Below are 20,381 nucleotides of genomic sequence, written 5' to 3' on the forward strand. Positions count from 1 at the left end.
CATTGTGCGAGGGACCTAGTATTTGATATGACATTTCTTTTATTGAAAATTAATTTCCCATTGTGACTGTGACTGGTCATGAAATGGAATGGACTATGGTCATGAAATGGAATGGACTACATGCTTTCTTGCTTTGGCCCACAACTGTGAGAACAACAAAATCAACACATACGTAAGCACTGGCCATAATAAAAAGATCGAAGTAGCTGCACAGCCTGCATCTCTACTATGGCACGCTCTACTGCTCAGCCTCAACCGTCCTATGTAGATACAAATTCCTCAAACCGAAGAGGCGCGCACCACCCAAAGGTATCCGCCACCCTGCCATGCTGAATGTCTTTTAGCGTGCTCGATAGCTTCTGGTAGCAGGACCCATTTTCAACGAAGCTAAAGTCGCGATCTGTGGACTGGTGCCGGATCATTGAAACCGACACCAGTCCGGCAGCCGTACCCACCGCAAATACCTCGCTGAAGCTCGCGAGCTCGTCCAGTCTCACCTGTACTGCCGTATCAGTCTCCAAGACAGAATCTGTGTTGGCTATTCAAGGCCGTATGCTCACCTGCCGCTTGACAACTTCCCACCCAAATGACAATGCCAGTTCCGAAACCGTCACGGCCGTGATGCTCTCAATGGCAGCCGGGCTATCCGCCACCACCACCGTCGTGCGTTCGCGCTGGGTGCTCTCATCTACCGCGCGCGAGATGGCAATGAAGCCCGAGGTGCTAAACTCATCAATAAACGTCTGCGTCTTGCTGTCGACATGCAGCAGCACGCCCCAGCCGCCGTTCTCCGCCTTCCGCGCTTCCCTCGACCACCTCATGACAGGCGCGTAGTTGCCGCCGACCTTGACGGCTCCTGTGCCGCGCGTGGCCGCCCGGTCAAAGTCTTCGGATACCAGCGCCCGCAGCGTCCCGTGACCGTGGAAGGCAATGTGCGGCTGCACGAAGACACAGAAGATGAACTCGTCCGGCGGCTCCAGCCCAATCTGGCACCCTGACCCGAACTGAAAGGGCCGAATGTACAGGCTTCCTGCGAAATCGGCCGGTGGGACGAACTCGGCGTTCCGTGCTACGGCCAGGTGGACGGCCTTGAGGAAAAGCTCTTCTGGCACGCCGGGCATGGAGACGGCTTCCGCCGACCGCTGCATGCGCTTCGCGTTCGCCTCGGCACGGAAAATGAGTATGTTGTTGTCCTGCGTTCGACGGGCTGTTTTCACACAGCAATCACCGTCAGCGTCGACATGGAAAACCCCCCTCACGCCTTCCGGGGCCGAGTTTCCACCACAAACTCACCTTGTAGCCCCTCGTAGACTTGCTGACCTGCGGACGCGGTTGGTATCTCTCGGGAGATGAAGATTTGGGGTTCCCCTTGGATCGGGAAACGCTGTGCTCACCATAGTGCAGCCCCGGTGCCAGACCGTGCACCTGCAGGTAGGGACTTTGGACGAACTCGGGCTCGGACCAGCCTGTCTCTACTGTCCATTTGCATGCACAATGCCCGTTGACTGTTTTGTAGCTCAAGAATGTCCCAATCAGCCCTTGTTTCTCCGTCGATTTTGGCGATTAAAAGTGACCAGGAGGAAGGCAATGTGTCAATTTGGCTTACCATTGTTCTTCTTGCTGCTATACATGCCCCATTCTATGTAGATGAAAAAATCAGCTTGGCCTCTCGCTGCTTGCTGGGGCAACACACTACCTACGATAATTGGGGTTTGGTGGCGGAATCCTTGTGTTGCTTGACTTTAAACCCATGTTTACGTTGCTAGCATTCGTGAGCGCTTAATGACGAGCAGAGGTCGTGGAAGTATAGAGTCGGGTATTTGAACTGCGAACGAGCGGAAACCGTTGACTATATAATGATACGGTGAGGCAGACAAACCCCTATAACGTCATTTGTTAAACCTAAGTGCCATTTATAAGCAAGTAGACACGGTATCAATTTTCATTTTCTACTGTTGACTATCAACCGCTGACTAAATTCCATGATAACGACACTTGAATACAAAAGCCGACACAGTTTCCCCCAAACCACACTTCGAGGTCAGTGATTTCTCCAAAATAGATCCAGCAAATAGTTCGGTTCCCGTAAGACGGCCAAGCTCTCGCAGGCTGAGGAGAATGTACCTGGATGGAGGCTGTACGGACAGTAGCCGCATACGGAGCCAGACTAGCTTAATCAAGGTAGCCACGCAAGCATCTCGCCAATGAGCGCTCTCCATCTCATGCTCACTTCCACACCAATCCAATCTACCAATGTGATCTCTAATCAACTGCTATGCTCCAGCATGATGTGGGGAGATTGCACCCATGCTTCCAGCGGGCGATAATCACACCGTCTATGTATCTAGTTGTATGTATCGGCAGTTCTGTGAGTACCATCTCCACAGTTATCATCATCTCTTATCATCAGTCTTAGTACCTGGAAATCCTGCTTCCGTCATCAGCCTGAAGGGCCGATTACGTGACGGTCCCATGTCTCACAGGTACAGGATTGTGTGCATGCATGTGGTCTGCTTATGTCAAGTCACGTCAGCATGGCGCACGGATTATGTGCAGTAGCGCCACGTGAGTTGATTACGCAAGAGGTGGTGGTAAGCACTTCTTTTCTTCTGTAAGCTTTTGTTGGCTGCTGTATGTCTCTCTGGGCGGCCTGTGGCGGACTGTTGTAGAGGGGACTCATCTCGCGTTTTGAGGTGTGCCTCAAGAGCCCTGCACTGCTCTTACGATGGGAGCATGTATTTCCTGGTAATGCAAGTGATGCATCTTGAATCTATTACGCTTCCCTACTAAGGCAAAAGCCATTCGCTGGTAGCTCGGTCCCGAGCAACGCAGTTTATGCACTTGTATACATTTTATGTCTAGTCTAGATGTTTCCCATAATTCTTGTGCTACTTGTCAAACATTTGCAGACGCTTGCAAAGCCGGTGGCTGCTGCGCCCACTAGTCAAGATGAAACCAATCATTGCCTTCCCTAATAGACCAATATCCAAATAGAAGCAAGATAAGCTCAGCGGCAGACCTGGCATGGGAACGGTCAAGTCACTCTTCAAGCCTTTTCGGACACAAGCGTTGCTTCCTCCACTTGTCGGGCCTTGAACTCAACCAATGGACCGTTCTTCCATGAAGTGAAGATGTCCTCGAGCTCATACTCGATGGTAGGATCTGGCCCAACACCGCTGCGGTGCCCATTCACCCACCTCTCACGGCACAGACGCATGTCGTACTGAAACAACATGGTCGCGTAGAGAACCGAGATGCCATGGTAGGCCAGCGGCTTACCGATGCAGCCTCTCGTCCCCGCGCTGAAGGGCAGGAACGCGCCATAGGCACGCTTGACGAACTCAGGCGTGACCTCTGTGCCGTCTGCGAGCACAGAGCCGGGGATCCACCGCTCGGGTTGGAACTTTGATGGCGACGGGAAGTAGATCGCGTCGTGATGCATGGCCGATACGGGGACTCCGACATTTGTGCCTTCTGGAATGTACAGGTCGTCGACGCGCACACCGCCCAGCTCGACCTCGCGCCGGAGTACCGAGCCAGCAGGCGGGGCTATGCGTAGAGCCTCTTCGATGCACGCCCTCAAGTACGAGCACGAATTCAGCGCACTGCCCAGGCCTATGTCCTCTACGCGGGAGAAGGTCCGGCGGATCTCGGCTTGCAGTCTTTGCAGCTTCTCGGGCTCGTGGAGAAGGTAGTACATGGCGGCTGAGATGGTCGTGGAGGTAGTGTCGCCGCCTGCAAAGAGATTCAAGTCAGTTCTGGTTGGTCCTGCGCGCGCGTAAAGAGGAGCCATCGCTTACCGGCAGTGATTAGCAATATGGCTTCTTCTTTGATCTCGTCCATTGAAACGTCCTCGTCTAGATTAGAGTTGTTCGTGAGCCAGGACATGAAATCCTTCTTGCCCAGTTCGACTCCTGTAGTCGCCTGTTCGATGCGTGCGGCAGCTGCACGTTCGACAAAGTCGTCGAACGGCTTGCTGGTTCGCACCCATCGTGACAGTAACACATTACGCAGTCCTAAGCGGTGCAGAAGCGTAAGTGCGGAGCCAGTCTGTACGGAGTGAGCTTTTCTGAAGCAACGGCTGCAGGCTGTGTTGGACATCCTTACCACATTCTCGGCCCACATGTTCTCGTGGATCAGATCCGCAAAATGTCTTCTTTCGCCAAGCCGCATCATATCGAAAGACTCGCTCAAGGAAAGATCGGTCGATAGATCAAACGAATACCTGTTGATCCATTCCGCCCAGTTCTTTGGAGTGCTCCACTGCCCGGTCGACTTCTTCTCGTCGACGGTCCAGCCATGTTGATGGTCGTCCGGAAGGTGTTCCAGACAGCTCAAGAGAATGGCAACATATTTTTTGATAGTCACTTCCGCCTCTTTCAAGGCACTGTCCGAAAAGCCGTAGCGCAAAACACGACGCTTGCGAGCATGCACTTCTTTGTTGATGCTCGAGAAGAGACTAGCATTTGTTGGATCTCGTGGAAAAGCAAGATAGCTGTCTGCTTTGCGTGTGTAGCGACTGTTGGTGTAAAGCATCCTCACGGCGCCGGGTGTGGCGATGCTGAGTCTGTTAGGCCCGTAGCGAACAACGGGTCCATAGCGCTCATGCAGCTTGTGGAAATTCTGTGCTTCATCCTTGACAAAGATGTGGAATGTGTTGTAAAAGTCACTGATGCGTGCAAAAAAAGGCCCTGGATGCGACTTCAGAGGGTGGAAGTACAGGCGATGTATGGTCAAGGCAATGTTCAAGACCTTGATCAGTGTCAGTACAGGCCACAACAAGTCAACAAGGACTATCTTGCCGCAAATACCGCTATCCCTAATAACAACACAGTCAAGCATGCAGATACGCTTGCTGCACTCAAAGGGCTGGGAAATCTGAGTCCATCCATTGTCGTCTGATGCTGGCAAGCAGGTGTTTGAACGTCCAGGCAATTATTGAGTTACCGCCAGCATCCATATTAACAGCGTATCACCCCAGAAGCTGCTTCAATTTCGGTGTTCTCGGACCCTGGACCGCCATGTGTTCAGCAGCGTAATTGTGGGTCACGTAACGATGATACACAGTAGTCCCAAAACCATGCTGATGTCATGCAGTCTGACAGCCCTGCGCAACCGCCGCATCCAAATCAGCAAATGTCTGGTCAAAGGAATTATGCTTGGTTCACAAGCTTTTCTGACGCCAACAGAGCGTGCGACAGGCCAAACAAAGTCACTGGGCTCTGGCTCGAGTTATCGGGTCGCATCCAAGACATCATCGGTTCTAGGTGCCCAGCACCTTTTTCGACCAACGAATCATGCATCCCGACGTAGAGCGTGAACTCACACACACGCTTCTGATCGAATTGTTAGCGTTTGTATTCATTTGGGCGTTTTGGGCATGATTGGTACTAATTTGTAATAGGCATCAATTCACATTCCCCGTGAAATGGTAAGTTCTTCCACTGCAACACTGGGTGCAAAGGCGAGATATCAGAATGCATAGACAAACATTGACACTACATCTTGTACCTTTGCTAATTGGTCTACGTGCAAAGGATTGATACGCAAGATGTCATCTTGGGCCAATTCGGCACCGAGCGCATCGTGGAGGTGGGGCCATCCAATGTCCTCACTAATATGATGAAGAGAACGTGGAGCGCAGGTTTCAAAGAGCAGGACGAATCACAGGGCGTTCAACGGCGTATTCTTGGACCACAAAGTGATCAAGACGAGATCTATTACCGTGAGCTGCCAGAGGAAAGTGTACATGAACAACCATCGCCGGTCGATACCCAGGCCAGGCCACCAACAGAACCAGTAAAGCCAGACGCGCAGCCAGTACCGATACCAACGAGTACATCAAGTGCCAAACAGCCACTAGAATCTGTGGAAGATGTTGAAACGCCGACATCAGCCATTGTACTTGCCATTGTCGCAGGAAAGTTAAAGAGGGATCGTCAAGACGTTCCGTTGAACGCTTCGGTAAGTAGTCTTGCGGCAGGTGAGTTAGAATTTTCTAGCAAATAAGCTTTCAACTCATGCTCAATACAGGCCGCTCAACTCTTACGAACGAAATCATAGGAGATTTGCTTGCCGAGTTCAAGGGCAAGCTACCTGAGCGATCGGAAGACTTACCTTTGGAGGAACTCTGCCGTTTGCTGAGCGTCAATCACACCGGCAGACTCGGTAAACAGACGGAGTCGATGGTAAGCAGACTTATCTCCGCCAAGTTTCCGCCTGAATTCGCCCAATCCACTATACGCCAGACTCTGGAAAACCAGTGGGGCCTTGGTCCTATGAGGCAGGATGCTGTATTGCTTTCAATGGTGTCTGATCCGCCAGATGCACGCCTTTCAATTGAGAAGGCCCACCAACGTCTCATAAACTGGGTGACCAGCTATTTCCAAGAGCAAGGAATCTCAATGTCAAGAGCCGAGCCAGCAAACGATCAAGCGGTCATGATTGATTCGAAAGCAATGCAAATGGTGACGGAAAAGTCATCAGCGCTTGTCAAAGATATTCGAGACGTACTAGAATCTCATGTTCAAGACACGTCTCTTGCAAGCCGTGAGTCAGATAGCCGGAGTAAAGCAGCCAACGAAGCCATTGAAAAGTTGGACGTTTGGGTATCTGAGCATGGTGAAGTGTATGGCGAAGGCATCTTGCCAAAGTTTGATGTCAACAAGGAGCGCACGTATGACTCTTTCTGGAACTGGAACACCCAAGATATTGTGCGTCTGGCGCAACTGTTGGGCATTCAACATTCAGAAAGCCAGTCGACCCTAATCGAGGATCTGTCATTCCACGTCATCAACAGAGCTTGCAACCGTTCCATCTCGCAGATCAAATATCTGATGTCAACAGCCAACAAAGGGGTAAAAGAAGGAGCAACATTATACAAGTCACTACACTTTCTCCATGAAGCTTGTCTCATCTCAAAAAACCGTAATTCCGTCTTCATCGACAGATCTGTGAGCATGGCACCTCTGACCATGGTTGACGACCTTGGAGAGATTCAATTCCGGGAGATACCACGAATCTCCATCAACTCGAAAGGGATGCAAGCGCTTTCTATACCTTACGCCGTGAGCCAGTTCAGCAATGGCGTTGCCACTTTCTCAGAGGAACTCAGCTCTGCCTTCGCTTCCGACCTTCAGTCCGTCAAGCGAACAGGCTTTTCTTTCCAGGGAAAAAACGTTCTACTCAATGGAGCCGGAAGGAGGTCGATAGGGTTCCACATACTCCGCTCCTTACTTGAAGGTGGGGCCAGGGTAACATTGACGACAAGCAGCTATTCTCCCAAAACTACCCAGATGTACCAAGATTTGTATAGAAGATACGGATCACGGCATTCAGTCCTTCGAGTGCTCCCCTTCAACCAAGGAAGTCAGCGTGACGTCAAGAATCTGGTCCAGTATCTGGAGTCCGATCCAGCTTGGGATCTCGATTACGTTGTACCATTCGCGGCCATCTCTGAGAATGGCCGTAGCGTTGAGGATATTGACTCAAAGTCGGAGCTCGCGCACCGTCTCATGCTCACCAACCTCGTTCGACTCCTAGGAGCCATTGCTATGAGCAAGAAGAACAGGAATATCAGAACGCGCCCCGCCACTGTCATTCTTCCACTATCTCCCAATCACGGCTTGATGGGAGGAGACGGGCTTTATTCAGAGTCAAAGAGATCACTTGAAACCCTCATGGCTAAGTGGTCTTCCGAAGCATGGGCGGAGTATCTCTCCCTTTTTGGCGTCGTCATTGGCTGGACAAGAGGTACCGGGCTCATGGATGACAACGACGTGGTCGCCCAGGCGGTCGAAGCGTTGGGTGTTCGGACATTTGCTACCGACGAAATGGCAAGCAACATCGTGTGTCTTATGGGTGGTCGTCTCAACGCCGAATGCCAGTCCATTCCATTATTTGTCGATCTAGGCGGAGGTCTTAATTTGGTCAAGGACTTCAAAAATCGACTTGCAGCCATACGCAGAGACTTGCTTGCATATGCTCATACAAGGAAAGCCATTCACGACGAGATGGCAATCGAGGCTTCTCTTAGTGCTGGTCCTGACGTTGGGAGCAAGGCTGCTAAATTGGAACGGACTATAGACATCAAAAGCAACTTGCGGATTCCTTTCCCGACTCTACCTGATTACGAAGACGAGCTCGCTCCTTTATCATCGGCCTTGAAGGATATGATTGATCTGAGTCGTACCGTCGTGGTCACTGGCTTCGCTGAACTCGGCCCTCACGGCAGCAGTCGGACTAGATGGGAAATGGAGGCTGATGGTTCATTGTCACTCGAGGGCTGCATTGAGATGGCTTGGATGATGGGTCTGATAAGACATCAAGTAGCTACCCCGACGGATGATGACAGTGTGGCTGGCTGGGTCGACGCTGCTACACAAAGACCCGTCAAGGACAGCGAGATCCCTACCCGATATCTGTCCAGGATACTGGAGCATAGCGGTGTTCGCACAATCGAGCCTGAAATCTGCGACAACGGATACGATCCTGAGTTCAAGGAATCCTTGCAAGAGTTGGTCCTCAAGCGTGATTTGCCACCTTTTGAAACATCGGCCGAGTCAGCAAAAGATCTACGACGCAAACATGGCGACAAGGCAATGGTATCCACCGACAACACTGGGACGTGCCACGTGCAACTGAAGGCTGGCGCTACCCTTATGGTTCCACGGACATCGCGTTTTAATCGGACGGTTGCTGGTCAAATCCCCACTGGCTGGTCGCCCAAGAGATATGGCATCTCTGATGATATTATCCACCAAGTAGACCCGGTAACGCTGTTCTCTCTTGTTTGCACCGTCGAGGCATTCTTGTCATCTGGTATCTTGGATCCTTACGAGCTCTACCAGCATATTCATGTCTCGGAGGTCGGAATCTGCATTGGCTCTAGCATGGGTGGGCTTTCCTCACTCAGAAGCATGCATCGAGACAGATTCATCGACAAGCAGGTCAAGAGTGATGTACTTCAAGAAACCTTCATCAACACAACGGGTGCTTGGGTCAATATGCTTTTGACTTCATCATCGGGCCCAATTAGGACACCTGTTGGGGCCTGTGCAACCTCACTTGAGTCCCTCGATACGGCATATGATTTAATCGTGGCACAGAAAGCTAAAGTGTGCATAGTTGGTGGTGTGGAGGATTTTGTAGAAGATGTGTCATATGAGTTTGGTAGCATGAAAGCCACCTGCGATACCGATGCCGAGTTCGCCGCTGGGCGTAGCGCACCAGAGATGTCAAGACCGATGGCGTCTAGCAGAAGCGGATTCGTTGAGTCTCAAGGATGTGGCGTGCAAATTGTCACCTCGGCGGAGCTGGCTCTCAAGATGGGCCTGCCGATATACGGTGTCGTAGCTCATACAAGTATGTCGGCCGACAAGGCAAGCCGTTCTGTGCCAGCGCCAGGCAAGGGCGTGTTGACCAACGCACGCGAGCGACACAGCACAGCAAAGGAGCTTCCCCGACCACTACTAGACCTCAAGCTAGATCCCAAGTATCGGCGAAAGCAGCTGGATCAACGACGAAACCAGATAGCTTCATGGCGCAAAGAAAGCATTGCATTCATGGAAGCAGATATCAACATGTTTTCTCATCTCACTGAAGAGGAGCGACTCCAATACCGTCGGCAAAATACCATTGACATAGAAAAAGAAGCACTAAAACAGCAAGCAGATGCTACATTCAACATCAATCACCAATTCTGGCAAAAAGATGAAGCGCAGCGCATATCCCCTATCCGAGGCTCCTTGGCAACATGGGGCCTTGGTATCGATGATATTTCCGTTGCGTCGCTTCACGGAACCTCTACAGTTCTCAATGATTTGAACGAGACGCTCGTCATTGAACAACAGATGAGACATCTGGGCCGAAAAGAAGGAAACCTCTTACCTTGTGTCAGCCAAAAATGGCTGACAGGCCATTCCAAGGGTGCCGCAGGCGCGTGGATGTTGAATGGTTGCCTGCAGATGATGGACTCTGGCCTGGTCACGGGAAACAGGAACGCCGACAACATAGACATCAAGTTACGTGAACGGGGCTATTTATACTTCCCCAATGTCACTTTAGAGCTCGACAAGGTGGATGGCATTAAGGCATGCTCGATCACCTCGTTCGGCTTCGGTCAAAAAGGTTGTCAGGCGCTCATGGTCCATCCTCGCTATCTTCTTTCCACAATTTCGAAAGCTGCTTTCGAACAATATGCGAAGAAAAGGCAGAGGAGATGGCAGCTGGCTTGCTCTTCGTTCTCAGACGCGATGGTCAATGAAAACATGGTTTCAAGGTGCATCAAAGACCAGGCACCATATGAGTCAAGCGAAGAAATGGCTGCGCTACTTGATCCATTAATAAGATTCGGCGGCTCGTGAATTGGGTGTTGGAAAGAGAAAAGTTCTTTTGATAAATCTCCTTTTGAATCTCAATATGGCCTACTCAAACATGGTAGGCAGTTGCCAGTCACCTTCCCACTTCATTATATTAGCGACATTAATAAAATTTTGATTTGTTGAAGAGTCTACTTCCGCACGATGCAGCCAATCCACTTTTGTGACATTCATAACTATTATTTGAGACTTACAATCTAACCTTGTGTAGTGTGGCTGATTCTTAGCTCTTGCTTTACGCTAACATCGCATTTCATAACTGTATAACTAGTTGACTGTATTTATCCACTACCTGCATATCAAGGTCCATATACGATACAGCTACTCTTTGTAGATACGGCGCTATTAGGCCCCGTTCGATGGAACTGGTCTGAACTGGATATATGGACCCTGTTTTAGACTCGTGAATGCCCAACGTGTCTGATACACCCCCTTCTGTGTGCCTGTGCCGTCACCCACTTGGCCCAGTGATGACTCTGCCTGGCGGAAGTCGTACTGCCTTATAACAGCAGCCGCAGCCAGAGTAATTTCGATCATCGCCAAGTTCTTGCCGACGCAGTTGCGTGGGCCGACTGAGAACGTAGCAAATGCAGCTTTAGCCTTCGCTACTGAGTCTTCGCCAGACTCGCTTGCAATCCAGCGCTCTGGCCTATATGCGAACGGCTCTGGGAAGTAGGCCCTGTTGTGATTTAGCGAGAAAATGCCTGTGCCGACTTCGCACCCTGCTGGGATATGGACATTCTCGATCGCAATGTCCAGGCCGCCAGGTAGTGCTTCTCTCCACATGGCGCCACTAGCAGCTGGATTGAGTCGCAGTGCTTCTTGAATACATGCGCGAAGATAGGTGCATGATGAGAGCTTCGGTCCTTGCGATATGTCTTGGTTGGAGACGAATGCTTCACGAATTTCTCGCGTGACTCTAGAATAGGCTTCAGGATTGCGTGAAAGGTAGAAGAACAACGCCGCAATACCAGTGGATGAGGTATCGGATCCTAGACGCGGACATTTAGTCATGTAGTATAGGGTAAAGTAGGCGTTTAGAGCGCTTACCTGCTATGATCAACAGATTACTCTCTGCCCATAATTGGGCTTGAGACAAGCTTTCGCCCGTTTCGGGGTCCTTAGCAGCCAAGAGTTTAGAGAAAAGGTCGTTTTTGAAGCCATTGGTATCGGTCTTGTCACGTGCACGTCTTGCTTCCAGGATTTCTCGACTCTTCCCAGAGAAACGAATAGCTTTTTTACGAGCTTCCGGGAATAGTATGTGATGGAAACGCATGTCTTGCAATTCTGGGAGCGTCGTTAGGAAGCTGATGCGCCGCATTTGCCCGAGCACACCGTCGATGATCCAATGATTGGTAGCATCAGTGAGAAGGTGGTACGAGGTGCCAAAGACCAGTTGTGACATTACATCGAAAGTGAAAAAGTCACCTGAAAGCGTGATTAGCAAGCAATGATTCCAATGTTCACAAATCAAAAACCTGCGCAGGACTCGTCACTTACTCCATTCAGCTAGATTCTTAGGAGCACTCCATTGGTCTTCGCCGGCTTCAAGACTCGGATCAAATGTGTCTTGGGTCTTACCAAGATTAGAAGCAAAGAGCAATGCCAATCGACTAATCTCCGAGTCAAGCGTGCGAAAGTGCGAGTCCGAGAGTCCCTGGTTGAGAAGCCTTCTCAGCTTGCCATGCTCCTTATCGTCCATCGTACCCAATGTAGGGTGTACTCCTGGCACAAGCGAGATACGCAGATACCCCTTTGACTTGCAAACATTCTTTCCGTGCCCATAGATTCCTGTCCATGCAGATTAGTACAATCTTCACGAGGGCAAACGAGTAGTCTCCGTACCCTTGAACCCCTCTTCTGTATTCATGAGGAGTCTGTTTGGTCCATAGCGGACTCGATCACCTAGCCCTGAGATTAGCAGCTACATATTCTCGCTTCATCGCTAACTGGTAGTGAATGCAACCCAGTTCAACCTACCATATTTTTCATGGCATCGGAAGATATCTGTGTGTAGATCTCCGATGTACACGTGATAGATGGAGTACCAGCTCGTCAATTTGGCCAGAAAAGGTCCAGGATAGTTGGCATAAGGGTGGAAGTACAAGCGATAGATGCTTAAAATGAGCTATCCATTTCCAAAAATTCATTAGTGTTCTGGTGTCCCTGATTCGCAATGTGAATGCTGTTCAACATACCAATGCGCCAATTCCTATACAAAGCAGGCCGACGGCAATAGCCTCAATGCCAGGCACTTGAGCATATGTGACGAACATGGCCGATTTTATCACAATGGGTGATCTATCAGGGCCGTACTGGGTTGTGATTTTGGCTATCAATCACAAGGTGACACCTGGTAGAGCCTCTGCAATAGAATCTATAAAAGCAGCGAAACGGCCAACAACACCTCCACCAAGCTTATCACGCGAGGAAAATCATGCAGTGGATACCAAGAACTCGTGCACGTGACAATAAACGTGGTGTAGCGGGTGTGTGCTTTGCTGACGAAATCTCACGTCAGGTACCACCGAAAACTAGCAGACAAAGATTTGCACACAAATCTTCGTCCATTAGGGCACATGCACAAATTGAGTAAATAGTCTTCGATAGAGTAAGGTAGTGAGAAATGCTTCGTGCAGTAGCTTCCCTCTTGTGAAAATCACTGTCGGCCTCAGTGCTCTCCTACCATATTTATAACTTGACTGAGTAAAGCCTGGCGGATTGTCCTACGTTTTTCAGCCGCAACGATGGGTGTATTAGTTACATTATCGGACAATCTGAAGTTTTGCCTATTGGCAGGATTTCCTTTAATATTGGTAATGTCTATCCCTGTCTCTTATGCGTTTTATTTGATTTGAATTTCTTCGCCTCTGACACTACTGCGCGCATCAAGATTATCGCATTTGCTGTGAGAATATTTGTCTTCCACCCACTTGCCTCATATCCAGGACCCTTTCTCGGGCGATGCACAGATTTGTATGCCGGGTACTATGCGTGGAAGGGCACTCTTCATGTTGATATGTATAGATGTCACCAGAAATATGGTAAAGAACTATCCTGACCACGTATTTACTGCCCTTTGTGGTACTTACAAAAAGGCGCATAGGCCCAATAGTGAGATACGGCCCATCACGTCTCTTGATTGACACACATACCGCGGCTCAAGGTTTGTGGCAATGGATACTGGCATGCATAGTTATCAAACAGACTAAAATCATGATAGATGTACACTCGCACAGGGCGAACACAATCAAATCAAAGGCTTACCAGGCCCTGGTCCACAGTGCGCCAAACACTCTTACTATCCGCCACAAAGAGGTTCATGCGCGAAGACGACGCATTCTCAGTCTCGCTTTCTCAGACGCCCGAATGCTAAGCTACGAAAGTGCCGTCAAAGGTTGCATTAAGGCACTGTGCGACAATTTGAGACAGAACGCGCATGCACAAAATAATTCACCTAAGGAATCGTTGATCGACATGTCTCTTCAAAGTGAGTTGACATCCGAAGTCACAGTTCATTTCGCCTGATTAACGGAACCCTGAATAGGTGATTGGTTCACGTTTGACATCATGTCGGAAGTCATTTTCGGCATGAAATATGAAGCCCTGACAAAGTCAACATATCGACATGTAACCAAGGCAATTCAAGACTCGAATGTCCGAGTAAGCACTCTTGTACAGGCATATTCTCTCACCACTGGCAGACTGGACCGATATCTGTTTCCTGCGTCAATTCTAGCTAGGAACGCCTTTCTCAAGTTCATTACGTCTTTGCTGCGGGATCGATCCAAGATGTCGCTGTCCCAAGACAATGGCGACGTATTCTCGTTCTTAGAGACGGCCAAAGATCCAGACAATGACAAGACGCTGACAAAGTCCGAGATACGAGCGGAGTGCGCTACCCTCGTGGTCGCTGGTAAGTCGTTGCATTGCAGTTGAAGACGATATTATGGCTCAGGATGTTAACCCATATGATAGGGTCGGATACATCGTCTTCCACTCTTGCGGCAACGCTTTTCTATCTGAGTGAGAATTCAGAACCGTACGAGCGGGTGTGTCGAGAAATTCGACAAAAATTCGCATCACTCGACGAAATCAAATTGGGTGCTCAGCTGAATTCTTGCACCTATCTTCGGACGTGCATCGACGAAGCTCTTCGGATGTCACCACCGGTCGGTGGTGCATTGTGGAGAGAGGTCGGTCCCGGTGGTATCACGATTGGTTCCATGCACCTACCGGAAGGCGTCGACGTTGGCACCGGTATCTACAGTTTGCACCACAATGCCAGCTATTTTCACGAGCCTTTCCGTTTCAATCCCGAAAGGTGGCTCGCTGGCGAAAATGGGGTCACGAAAGAGCAAGTTGAGCTCGCTCGAAGTGCCTTCCACCCATTCTCTAGTGGTCCAAGAGGCTGCATCGGCAAAGGTTTTGCTTATCATGAGATGACCTTAACGTTATCACATATAATTTACCAGTTTGAATTTTCTCGTGCCGAGCATCCCACTGGCGGCGCCGGCCAAAAGCCCATGATCCAGGGCCATGTCCAGTTCCTCCTCAAGGACCATATCACAGGTGCGAAGGAAGGACCAGAGCTCCTATTTAGGTCACGATAGGCCAAATCGTGTTTCTCTTTGGTTGTATTTCCTCTATATTTTGATGAATTAAAACCTATCGGAAGCATTTCTGTTAGTTATGGCGTTATCATAGCTTGCATGTCAACATATACGGATAATACAAGTGTTTGCCAACACCTAACACGTTCAACGGCACTGATGAATTATTGAATATATAAAGTAGTTCCTATACAACTGTTATAAATCTAGATAGTGCAGTGCTTTCGACATCAACACAGGCACTCTCGTTGATGGACTTAAAAGGGAAGCCGACCTGTGTAAAACACTACTGCACGAGATAAGTGTTGAAGTTGTGTGCAATTAACAGATTTTTTTTTTAGAGTTGTTCAATCTGTCGAAGGAATTACAATTAAGGTTAAGCTCGCTACTTTACATACCTGAAGTGTCTTCTTATTGCCTTGGAACATCTTCACCGCCAATCGGCTCCCAAGGCCTGTCGTGGCTTCTCTAGTCGCATGCCAGACGGCCCCGAGCTGTATTTGTCATGTATCCCAAACCTTTGTTAGGAAAACTAAGTTCCATACAAGATCTAGTCGCTTCGAAAACGCGTCGCGGCTGTGTGTGTCCCTCGTATTCTTGAAGGTTAGCTACTCAAGAACCGTTTCAAGCGCAAGGTTGGTTTTGTACTTGCTAGCCGCAGATGCACCCACCTATCGCAGATTTAACTAATAGCTGGAAGAACAAGCCAGATTTTAATGAGATTCTTCTACAATGCATTAATGTTTAGTGCTTGGAATAGGTAGGACCATGAATGCGAGAATGAATGCGACCGTGACGTTCGGATTTCTGGTTGTTTTTGTGTGTTACCCGAGGGTTTGTGCTGTGTGTGGGTCATGTTGAAGTTTTCATTAGCTGCCTCCCGATCACCTGGTACCTTGGAGGAATCTGAGCCATTGTTTCCACGACCTGAGAATCTGATGGAACACGTGTCGTATCCGGCAATGCTCCTCATCGTTAAGCTGGTAGCAATCTACAATGCTCTTGTGTGCGACGACAACCACGCCGCCTGCGAGACCGGCAGACGGAAGGTTTAAAAAGTCGGCGACCACCAGCAAGTAAGACGCTATACCATATATTCTAGCATCTAGATTGTTGGTTACTAATACAGCTTGGATTGAAGCTAAGTATGGCTACGGCTCATGGCCCAATTCCACAAGGTCCTTCGGTTCAAGCCTTTTCAAAGTTTCGGATTCAGACCTCCACGACTAACGAACTGTGGTATCAGGTATAAGTAGTGTACAAGGGGGAAAGTGTCGCAAGTAGTTCACAAGGTTAATAACACAAACCAGGACACGCATTTACGCCAATCGTATCTTACGCCGTCTTCTTCGCGTATTACTAAGCATGCCAATGGTACTCTAGCAATTCTTTGGTCATATACACGACCGTATGAATTCGACATCTCCGCTAGAAGCTAGCTGGGGCTGCGCACATCTCGCACGAAGGCCAGCTTGGATAAGTTCGACGGACCTGATTTGCCCCTTAAGTACTAACTTAGATAAGTTAACTGAGGCATTTCTGCATTCTATAGCCAAGCCTTGTTACAGCCCGTTAATGAGATCCGCTGGACCCTAATCCTTAGTCCCTCCCAGCCTTCAACGAAAATTTTAGATTTATTCAGTACTTATTCCAGATACTACAGTACTTGAGGTTTGGAGAAATTCGATGTTCACTGACAATTGCTTAAGCCTTGCTTCTTATATCTTGCAAGAGTATGGAAGTGATAGCTGCGGTGGCCTGGAGAGATACGAAAAGGTTGGAGACAGGAAAAATTGTCTAGCGTTGTGGGCAACTTCAGTTGCTAAGTTGAAAACCAACCTGAGAACATTACACAAACCTGACATTTAAGGTTCCAACATCAAGCTGTTGAACAGGTCGCGCATCCAGTTTCAATGTGCATCTATATCTCATTGCACACGGGCGAGGAAGCTGGATAGCGTGTGTGTAACTTCGATGACCGGCATTGCCTTCATACATGCACTATCCCTGACATGCCAATGGGAAGTTACCCGAGATCTTCTTAGCCGAGCAAATCACTTCAGCAGAACCATGGGTCACATGCCTTCGAAAGCCTGAACTTTGTTTTGTGTACTACATCACTAAACAGGTGCGTCATGAAACAGTGGAGATTCCCTAGCGTGTTGGGGAAAATACCCACCACGGAAGGCCAGATATCGCTTTAGCCGAATACGAGTGTGACAAACTTACTTTCAAATCTATGATAAATAGATTCTAGCGCATGTGTGAGCACAAAGACTGATGGATGGTTAATGTTCAGCGGCGCTATGTAAGAAACGGGTCTGCAACTGTGTCGACCTCTCAAACTTTTTGACTGCGCTATGGCTGTTTTCACCCTCAACGACGTACCACCGGAGGTCCTGAAGCTCCTGGAGACTACGCCTGTATCACCACCACCAGATGGAACGACTTCGAACTTCGTGAACCCGACGACAAGGGCGGCACTGCAGAATTGGACCACCAGTGTGATTGGGGCAGCGATGCTGGTGTTCTACATGAACCGCGTGTACATCAAGGCACGGTTGATGAAGAGCTGGACATGGGATGACGGTATGTTGAACTCCAAATCTGGCCAGCTTGGTTCGAGTCTGACTGTGGAACAGTGACACTATTCATATCCGTACTCTTGAGCATCGCGCAATACGTCATCTTAGTGATAAGTACGAGTAATCTCGTCTTATCTATGCCTTTTGTACTGACTTGGATCTCGTGAAGGTATTGCAGATGGCCCTCTGGGTCGCCACCTCTGGGATGTTTCGATCGTACAAGCGCTGTCTCCAACTGCGGCAAAAACCTCATACGCCATTTTCGTTATCTCTCCTTGGAACTCGACATTCATCAAAGCGACATTCTTCATACTATACATCCACCTCTTTGCGCGTATTCGCTGGATCCGAATTTGCTCTTGGGCGGGACTTGTCTTTGCCGTGTCGACCCATGCCGGGATTGCAATCTACGGCCTCGTGATTGCGAATCCTCGTGAGAGCGAGACATGGGCGACTCGCGCCTTTCATCTTGCTATATCACTCAGCGTCTTTGGCATCATTTCAGATGCCATGATATTTGTGATTCCATTCGCGGTCATCATCCCATTGCAATTGTCGATTACAAAAAAGATAGGCGCAATTGTCATATTTCTAACAGGTGGAAGGTATGTTAACTTGGGATGTCCTTCGAAACATAGCTGATCAAGAAACAGCGCAGTTATATGCTCGGCTTTAAACCTGTATTATCGTGTCAAATTGTCAAGAAGTCCGGATCCCACTTGGGACAGCGTCCCTGGCAGTCTCCTTGCGTGAGTAGCTGACTCTCACACACCGCATTTCGAGAGCTGACAAACTCGACTAAAGGCTATGTGAAATTCTTATAGGAATTATTTGCGCTTGCGTCCCTACCATTTCCTTTGGTTTCAAACAACACGGATCAGTGTATCAAAGAGTGTTCCTCAGTCGCAAACCAGGTCTTGCACCGTCTCCAACCATTTCGCGAAAGAATCGTCCCGGGTATTCGACATTGAATGATTCGAAATCGCACATAAATTCGAAGTGTATAGATACTTCAGCCGACTCATCAAGGATCAGTGGGGTTCCGGATTCGATGACAGAAGGGCGTGAGGAAGGAACAGAGCTGAGAGTTCTAGAGCCTGTATACTTAGGTGAGCCAAAAACAGGGGGTACACATTTTGAGATGCGCAACGAGCATGTTTAATAAGCAATATGTACCTAGTTAGAATCTAGACCTGGAAATAGAACTTTAAGTTTATTTAGCTTGTGATTAGTGTATATTGTTTATCGTATCACGTCGCGAAGCCAAGCATTAATCAACCCTAGCTCTCAAGAAACGCCGGCAGAACTTTAGTCCAAGTTGGGATAGCGGGCTGCGGGATTCCCTCATTAGGCCTTGAGGTTCGTGCAAGAACTAATAAGAACAACATTTTACAATTACTGAAGTACACGAATAGTTCTACTTTTGATAAACGAAGAATTATATTATGATATACAGTGTTAATACTCAAGTTGTGCGGCTTAGAGAGTGCTACAAACGTCCCACCTGTCCTCAGCTCGGAGTTAACCGTTGCACCTAGTCGAGACGCATCGCTCCACCACTAAAGATGGCCAAGAAGAAGAAGAAGAAAACCAAGGGCAATATAGAAACAAGAATCTCGTTTATGTACCCGATGCCACACCAGATTGTAGTAGATGCAATCTCAGACGAAGTACTGTTAGCATGGTTACAAGAAGATGAGGATAACGACAACGTCAACAACAATTACCTGATAACTGTTAAGGCTTGTTTCAGCTATCTCAATAATGCCTGTAACCAGTGGGGATGGAGCAGCAGAAGGATAGCTATCAAGAAAAGAGGATACTACAAGAATAGGCACAATAATGTAGTAATCAATCAGCATTGTAAATTATGCAGTCAGCTTTAGAACTCTACTACTGGGTTAAGATTTGTACGTCGAACGAGTTGCATACCGGCTCAAGAAGTGGGCAGGCATTCAAATGGTAGAGCAAAGACACAATATAATCAAAGGCCCACCTCATGAGTCATTGCTTAGCAAGGGATGTAAGGTGAGCTTTTGTCCCTTAATAAGTAGTTAGTTTGTCGTTCCTATACAGGGAATGGAAAGTCAAGACACTACGCACGTTTGGCGAAATAGTAGTTACTATGACATGTGACGAGATTACCTGCAGGTGTCTTGGTGACGATCCTGGAAACACAAGCTGTGAAGCCTTTCCCGCTGTCCACATTTCAGTACGAACAGGGAAGATGCTGGCGTAGCATACGGTTGAGATCCATCAGAACAGGCAAATCCCCGACTGAGCGCTTTGAACTGGGTACGAACACATCGGTCGGAGTAGGAAACGGTTCGCACCATGTGGAGATCGTGTTTGAATTGGGTGTGTGCATTTGATCTGGTGTTATAGCGACAGCAAGACCAAAGATGCACCAGTGTCCATCATTTCCACCTAAGCGAAGCATGTATTTGCTTCTGAGTACGGCTAAACCATCCACTGACCGTCAGGTCGCTATTGTCGCTGTTGTTTGGACGGATGTGTAATTCAAAGCTGCGGCAATGCTTTTTGCTTCCATGACGTTCTCCTTGTGAGTCGTCGTACACTTATGGAAGGATTCACATCTACTTCCTGGCCCTAGTTTCGTCTGTACTGATACGCGACTTTATCAAGTGCTTGGTAGTGGACATTGTTCGCAGATATTTTCGTGTCATTCTCAGGAAGTTCTATGGTCTCCATTAACTTTTGCTTTAGAAAGTTTGGCCATCGTTAGCGAGACCAAGATTAACGTCAAACTAAAAGACCATTGAAAATCGCATGGCTATGACGAC

General features: G+C 48.7%; 7 protein-coding genes across 7 annotated transcripts; 4 read left to right on the plus strand and 3 right to left on the minus strand.

Annotated features, from left to right (window-relative positions):
• Positions 1 to 101: 101 nt before the first annotated feature.
• On the minus strand, positions 102 to 1,631 carry P153DRAFT_425203 (branched-chain-amino-acid aminotransferase; the record flags this gene model as incomplete). The annotated part of the gene is made up of 5 exons (XM_033672527.1): positions 102 to 497; positions 561 to 1,207; positions 1,294 to 1,320; positions 1,395 to 1,505; positions 1,607 to 1,631. 5 exons carry the CDS (start codon positions 1,629 to 1,631, stop codon positions 261 to 263), a joined length of 1,047 nt encoding a protein of 348 aa, XP_033520356.1. The 3' UTR covers positions 102 to 260.
• A 1,132-nt stretch (positions 1,632 to 2,763) lies between these two features.
• P153DRAFT_425204 (cytochrome P450 3A31) lies at positions 2,764 to 4,892 on the minus strand (the record flags this gene model as incomplete). Its single annotated transcript, XM_033672528.1, has 4 exons — positions 2,764 to 3,735; positions 3,801 to 4,050; positions 4,108 to 4,752; positions 4,851 to 4,892. 4 exons carry the CDS (start codon positions 4,890 to 4,892, stop codon positions 3,047 to 3,049), a joined length of 1,626 nt encoding a protein of 541 aa, XP_033520357.1. The 3' UTR covers positions 2,764 to 3,046.
• Positions 4,893 to 5,297: 405 nt separating this feature from the next.
• Positions 5,298 to 10,371, plus strand: P153DRAFT_322853 (fatty acid synthase subunit alpha reductase; the record flags this gene model as incomplete). Its single annotated transcript, XM_033665188.1, has 4 exons — positions 5,298 to 5,353; positions 5,405 to 5,431; positions 5,538 to 5,983; positions 6,034 to 10,371. The coding sequence occupies 4 exons, from the start codon at positions 5,298 to 5,300 to the stop codon at positions 10,362 to 10,364; spliced, it is 4,860 nt and encodes a 1,619-aa protein (XP_033520358.1). The 3' UTR covers positions 10,365 to 10,371.
• A 353-nt stretch (positions 10,372 to 10,724) lies between these two features.
• Positions 10,725 to 12,469, minus strand: P153DRAFT_346717 (cytochrome P450; the record flags this gene model as incomplete). Its single annotated transcript, XM_033666134.1, has 5 exons — positions 12,360 to 12,469; positions 12,225 to 12,284; positions 11,880 to 12,170; positions 11,430 to 11,807; positions 10,725 to 11,371 (listed from the first exon to the last, which is right to left on the minus strand). The coding sequence occupies exons 2-5, from the start codon at positions 12,247 to 12,249 to the stop codon at positions 10,725 to 10,727; spliced, it is 1,341 nt and encodes a 446-aa protein (XP_033520359.1). The 5' UTR covers positions 12,250 to 12,284; positions 12,360 to 12,469.
• A 1,387-nt stretch (positions 12,470 to 13,856) lies between these two features.
• Positions 13,857 to 15,010, plus strand: P153DRAFT_425208 (pisatin demethylase; the record flags this gene model as incomplete). Its single annotated transcript, XM_033672529.1, has 3 exons — positions 13,857 to 13,869; positions 13,927 to 14,295; positions 14,358 to 15,010. The coding sequence occupies 3 exons, from the start codon at positions 13,857 to 13,859 to the stop codon at positions 14,990 to 14,992; spliced, it is 1,017 nt and encodes a 338-aa protein (XP_033520360.1). The 3' UTR covers positions 14,993 to 15,010.
• Positions 15,011 to 17,308: 2,298 nt separating this feature from the next.
• P153DRAFT_399448 (uncharacterized protein) lies at positions 17,309 to 18,731 on the plus strand. Its single transcript, XM_033671728.1, has 4 exons — positions 17,309 to 17,581; positions 17,635 to 17,691; positions 17,747 to 18,182; positions 18,231 to 18,731. The coding sequence occupies exons 1-4, from the start codon at positions 17,353 to 17,355 to the stop codon at positions 18,328 to 18,330; spliced, it is 822 nt and encodes a 273-aa protein (XP_033520361.1). The 5' UTR covers positions 17,309 to 17,352; the 3' UTR covers positions 18,331 to 18,731.
• Positions 18,732 to 18,983: 252 nt separating this feature from the next.
• Positions 18,984 to 19,598, plus strand: P153DRAFT_82690 (uncharacterized protein). The gene has a single exon (XM_033673431.1). The coding sequence runs from the start codon at positions 19,143 to 19,145 to the stop codon at positions 19,461 to 19,463; it is 321 nt and encodes a 106-aa protein (XP_033520362.1). The 5' UTR covers positions 18,984 to 19,142; the 3' UTR covers positions 19,464 to 19,598.
• Positions 19,599 to 20,381: the final 783 nt, after the last annotated feature.

The sequence above is a fragment of the Dothidotthia symphoricarpi genome, assembly GCF_010015815.1.
Source record: "Dothidotthia symphoricarpi CBS 119687 unplaced genomic scaffold P153scaffold_18, whole genome shotgun sequence".
NCBI lineage: Eukaryota > Fungi > Ascomycota > Dothideomycetes > Pleosporales > Dothidotthiaceae > Dothidotthia > Dothidotthia symphoricarpi.

What these genes read in the sequence shown, in the direction of transcription:
- P153DRAFT_399448 (XM_033671728.1), top strand. Translation starts at nt 17,353, where the DNA reads ATGGCTGTTTTCACCCTCAACGACGTACCACCGGAGGTCCTGAAGCTC. An exon ending in GAGCTGGACATGGGATGACG is followed by an intron (nt 17,582 to 17,634) that starts GTATGTTGAACT and finishes ACTGTGGAACAG; the next exon opens with TGACACTATTCATATCCGTA. An exon ending in ATATTTCTAACAGGTGGAAG is followed by an intron (nt 18,183 to 18,230) that starts GTATGTTAACTT and finishes ATCAAGAAACAG; the next exon opens with CGCAGTTATATGCTCGGCTT.
- P153DRAFT_82690 (XM_033673431.1), top strand. Translation starts at nt 19,143, where the DNA reads ATGGCCAAGAAGAAGAAGAAGAAAACCAAGGGCAATATAGAAACAAGA.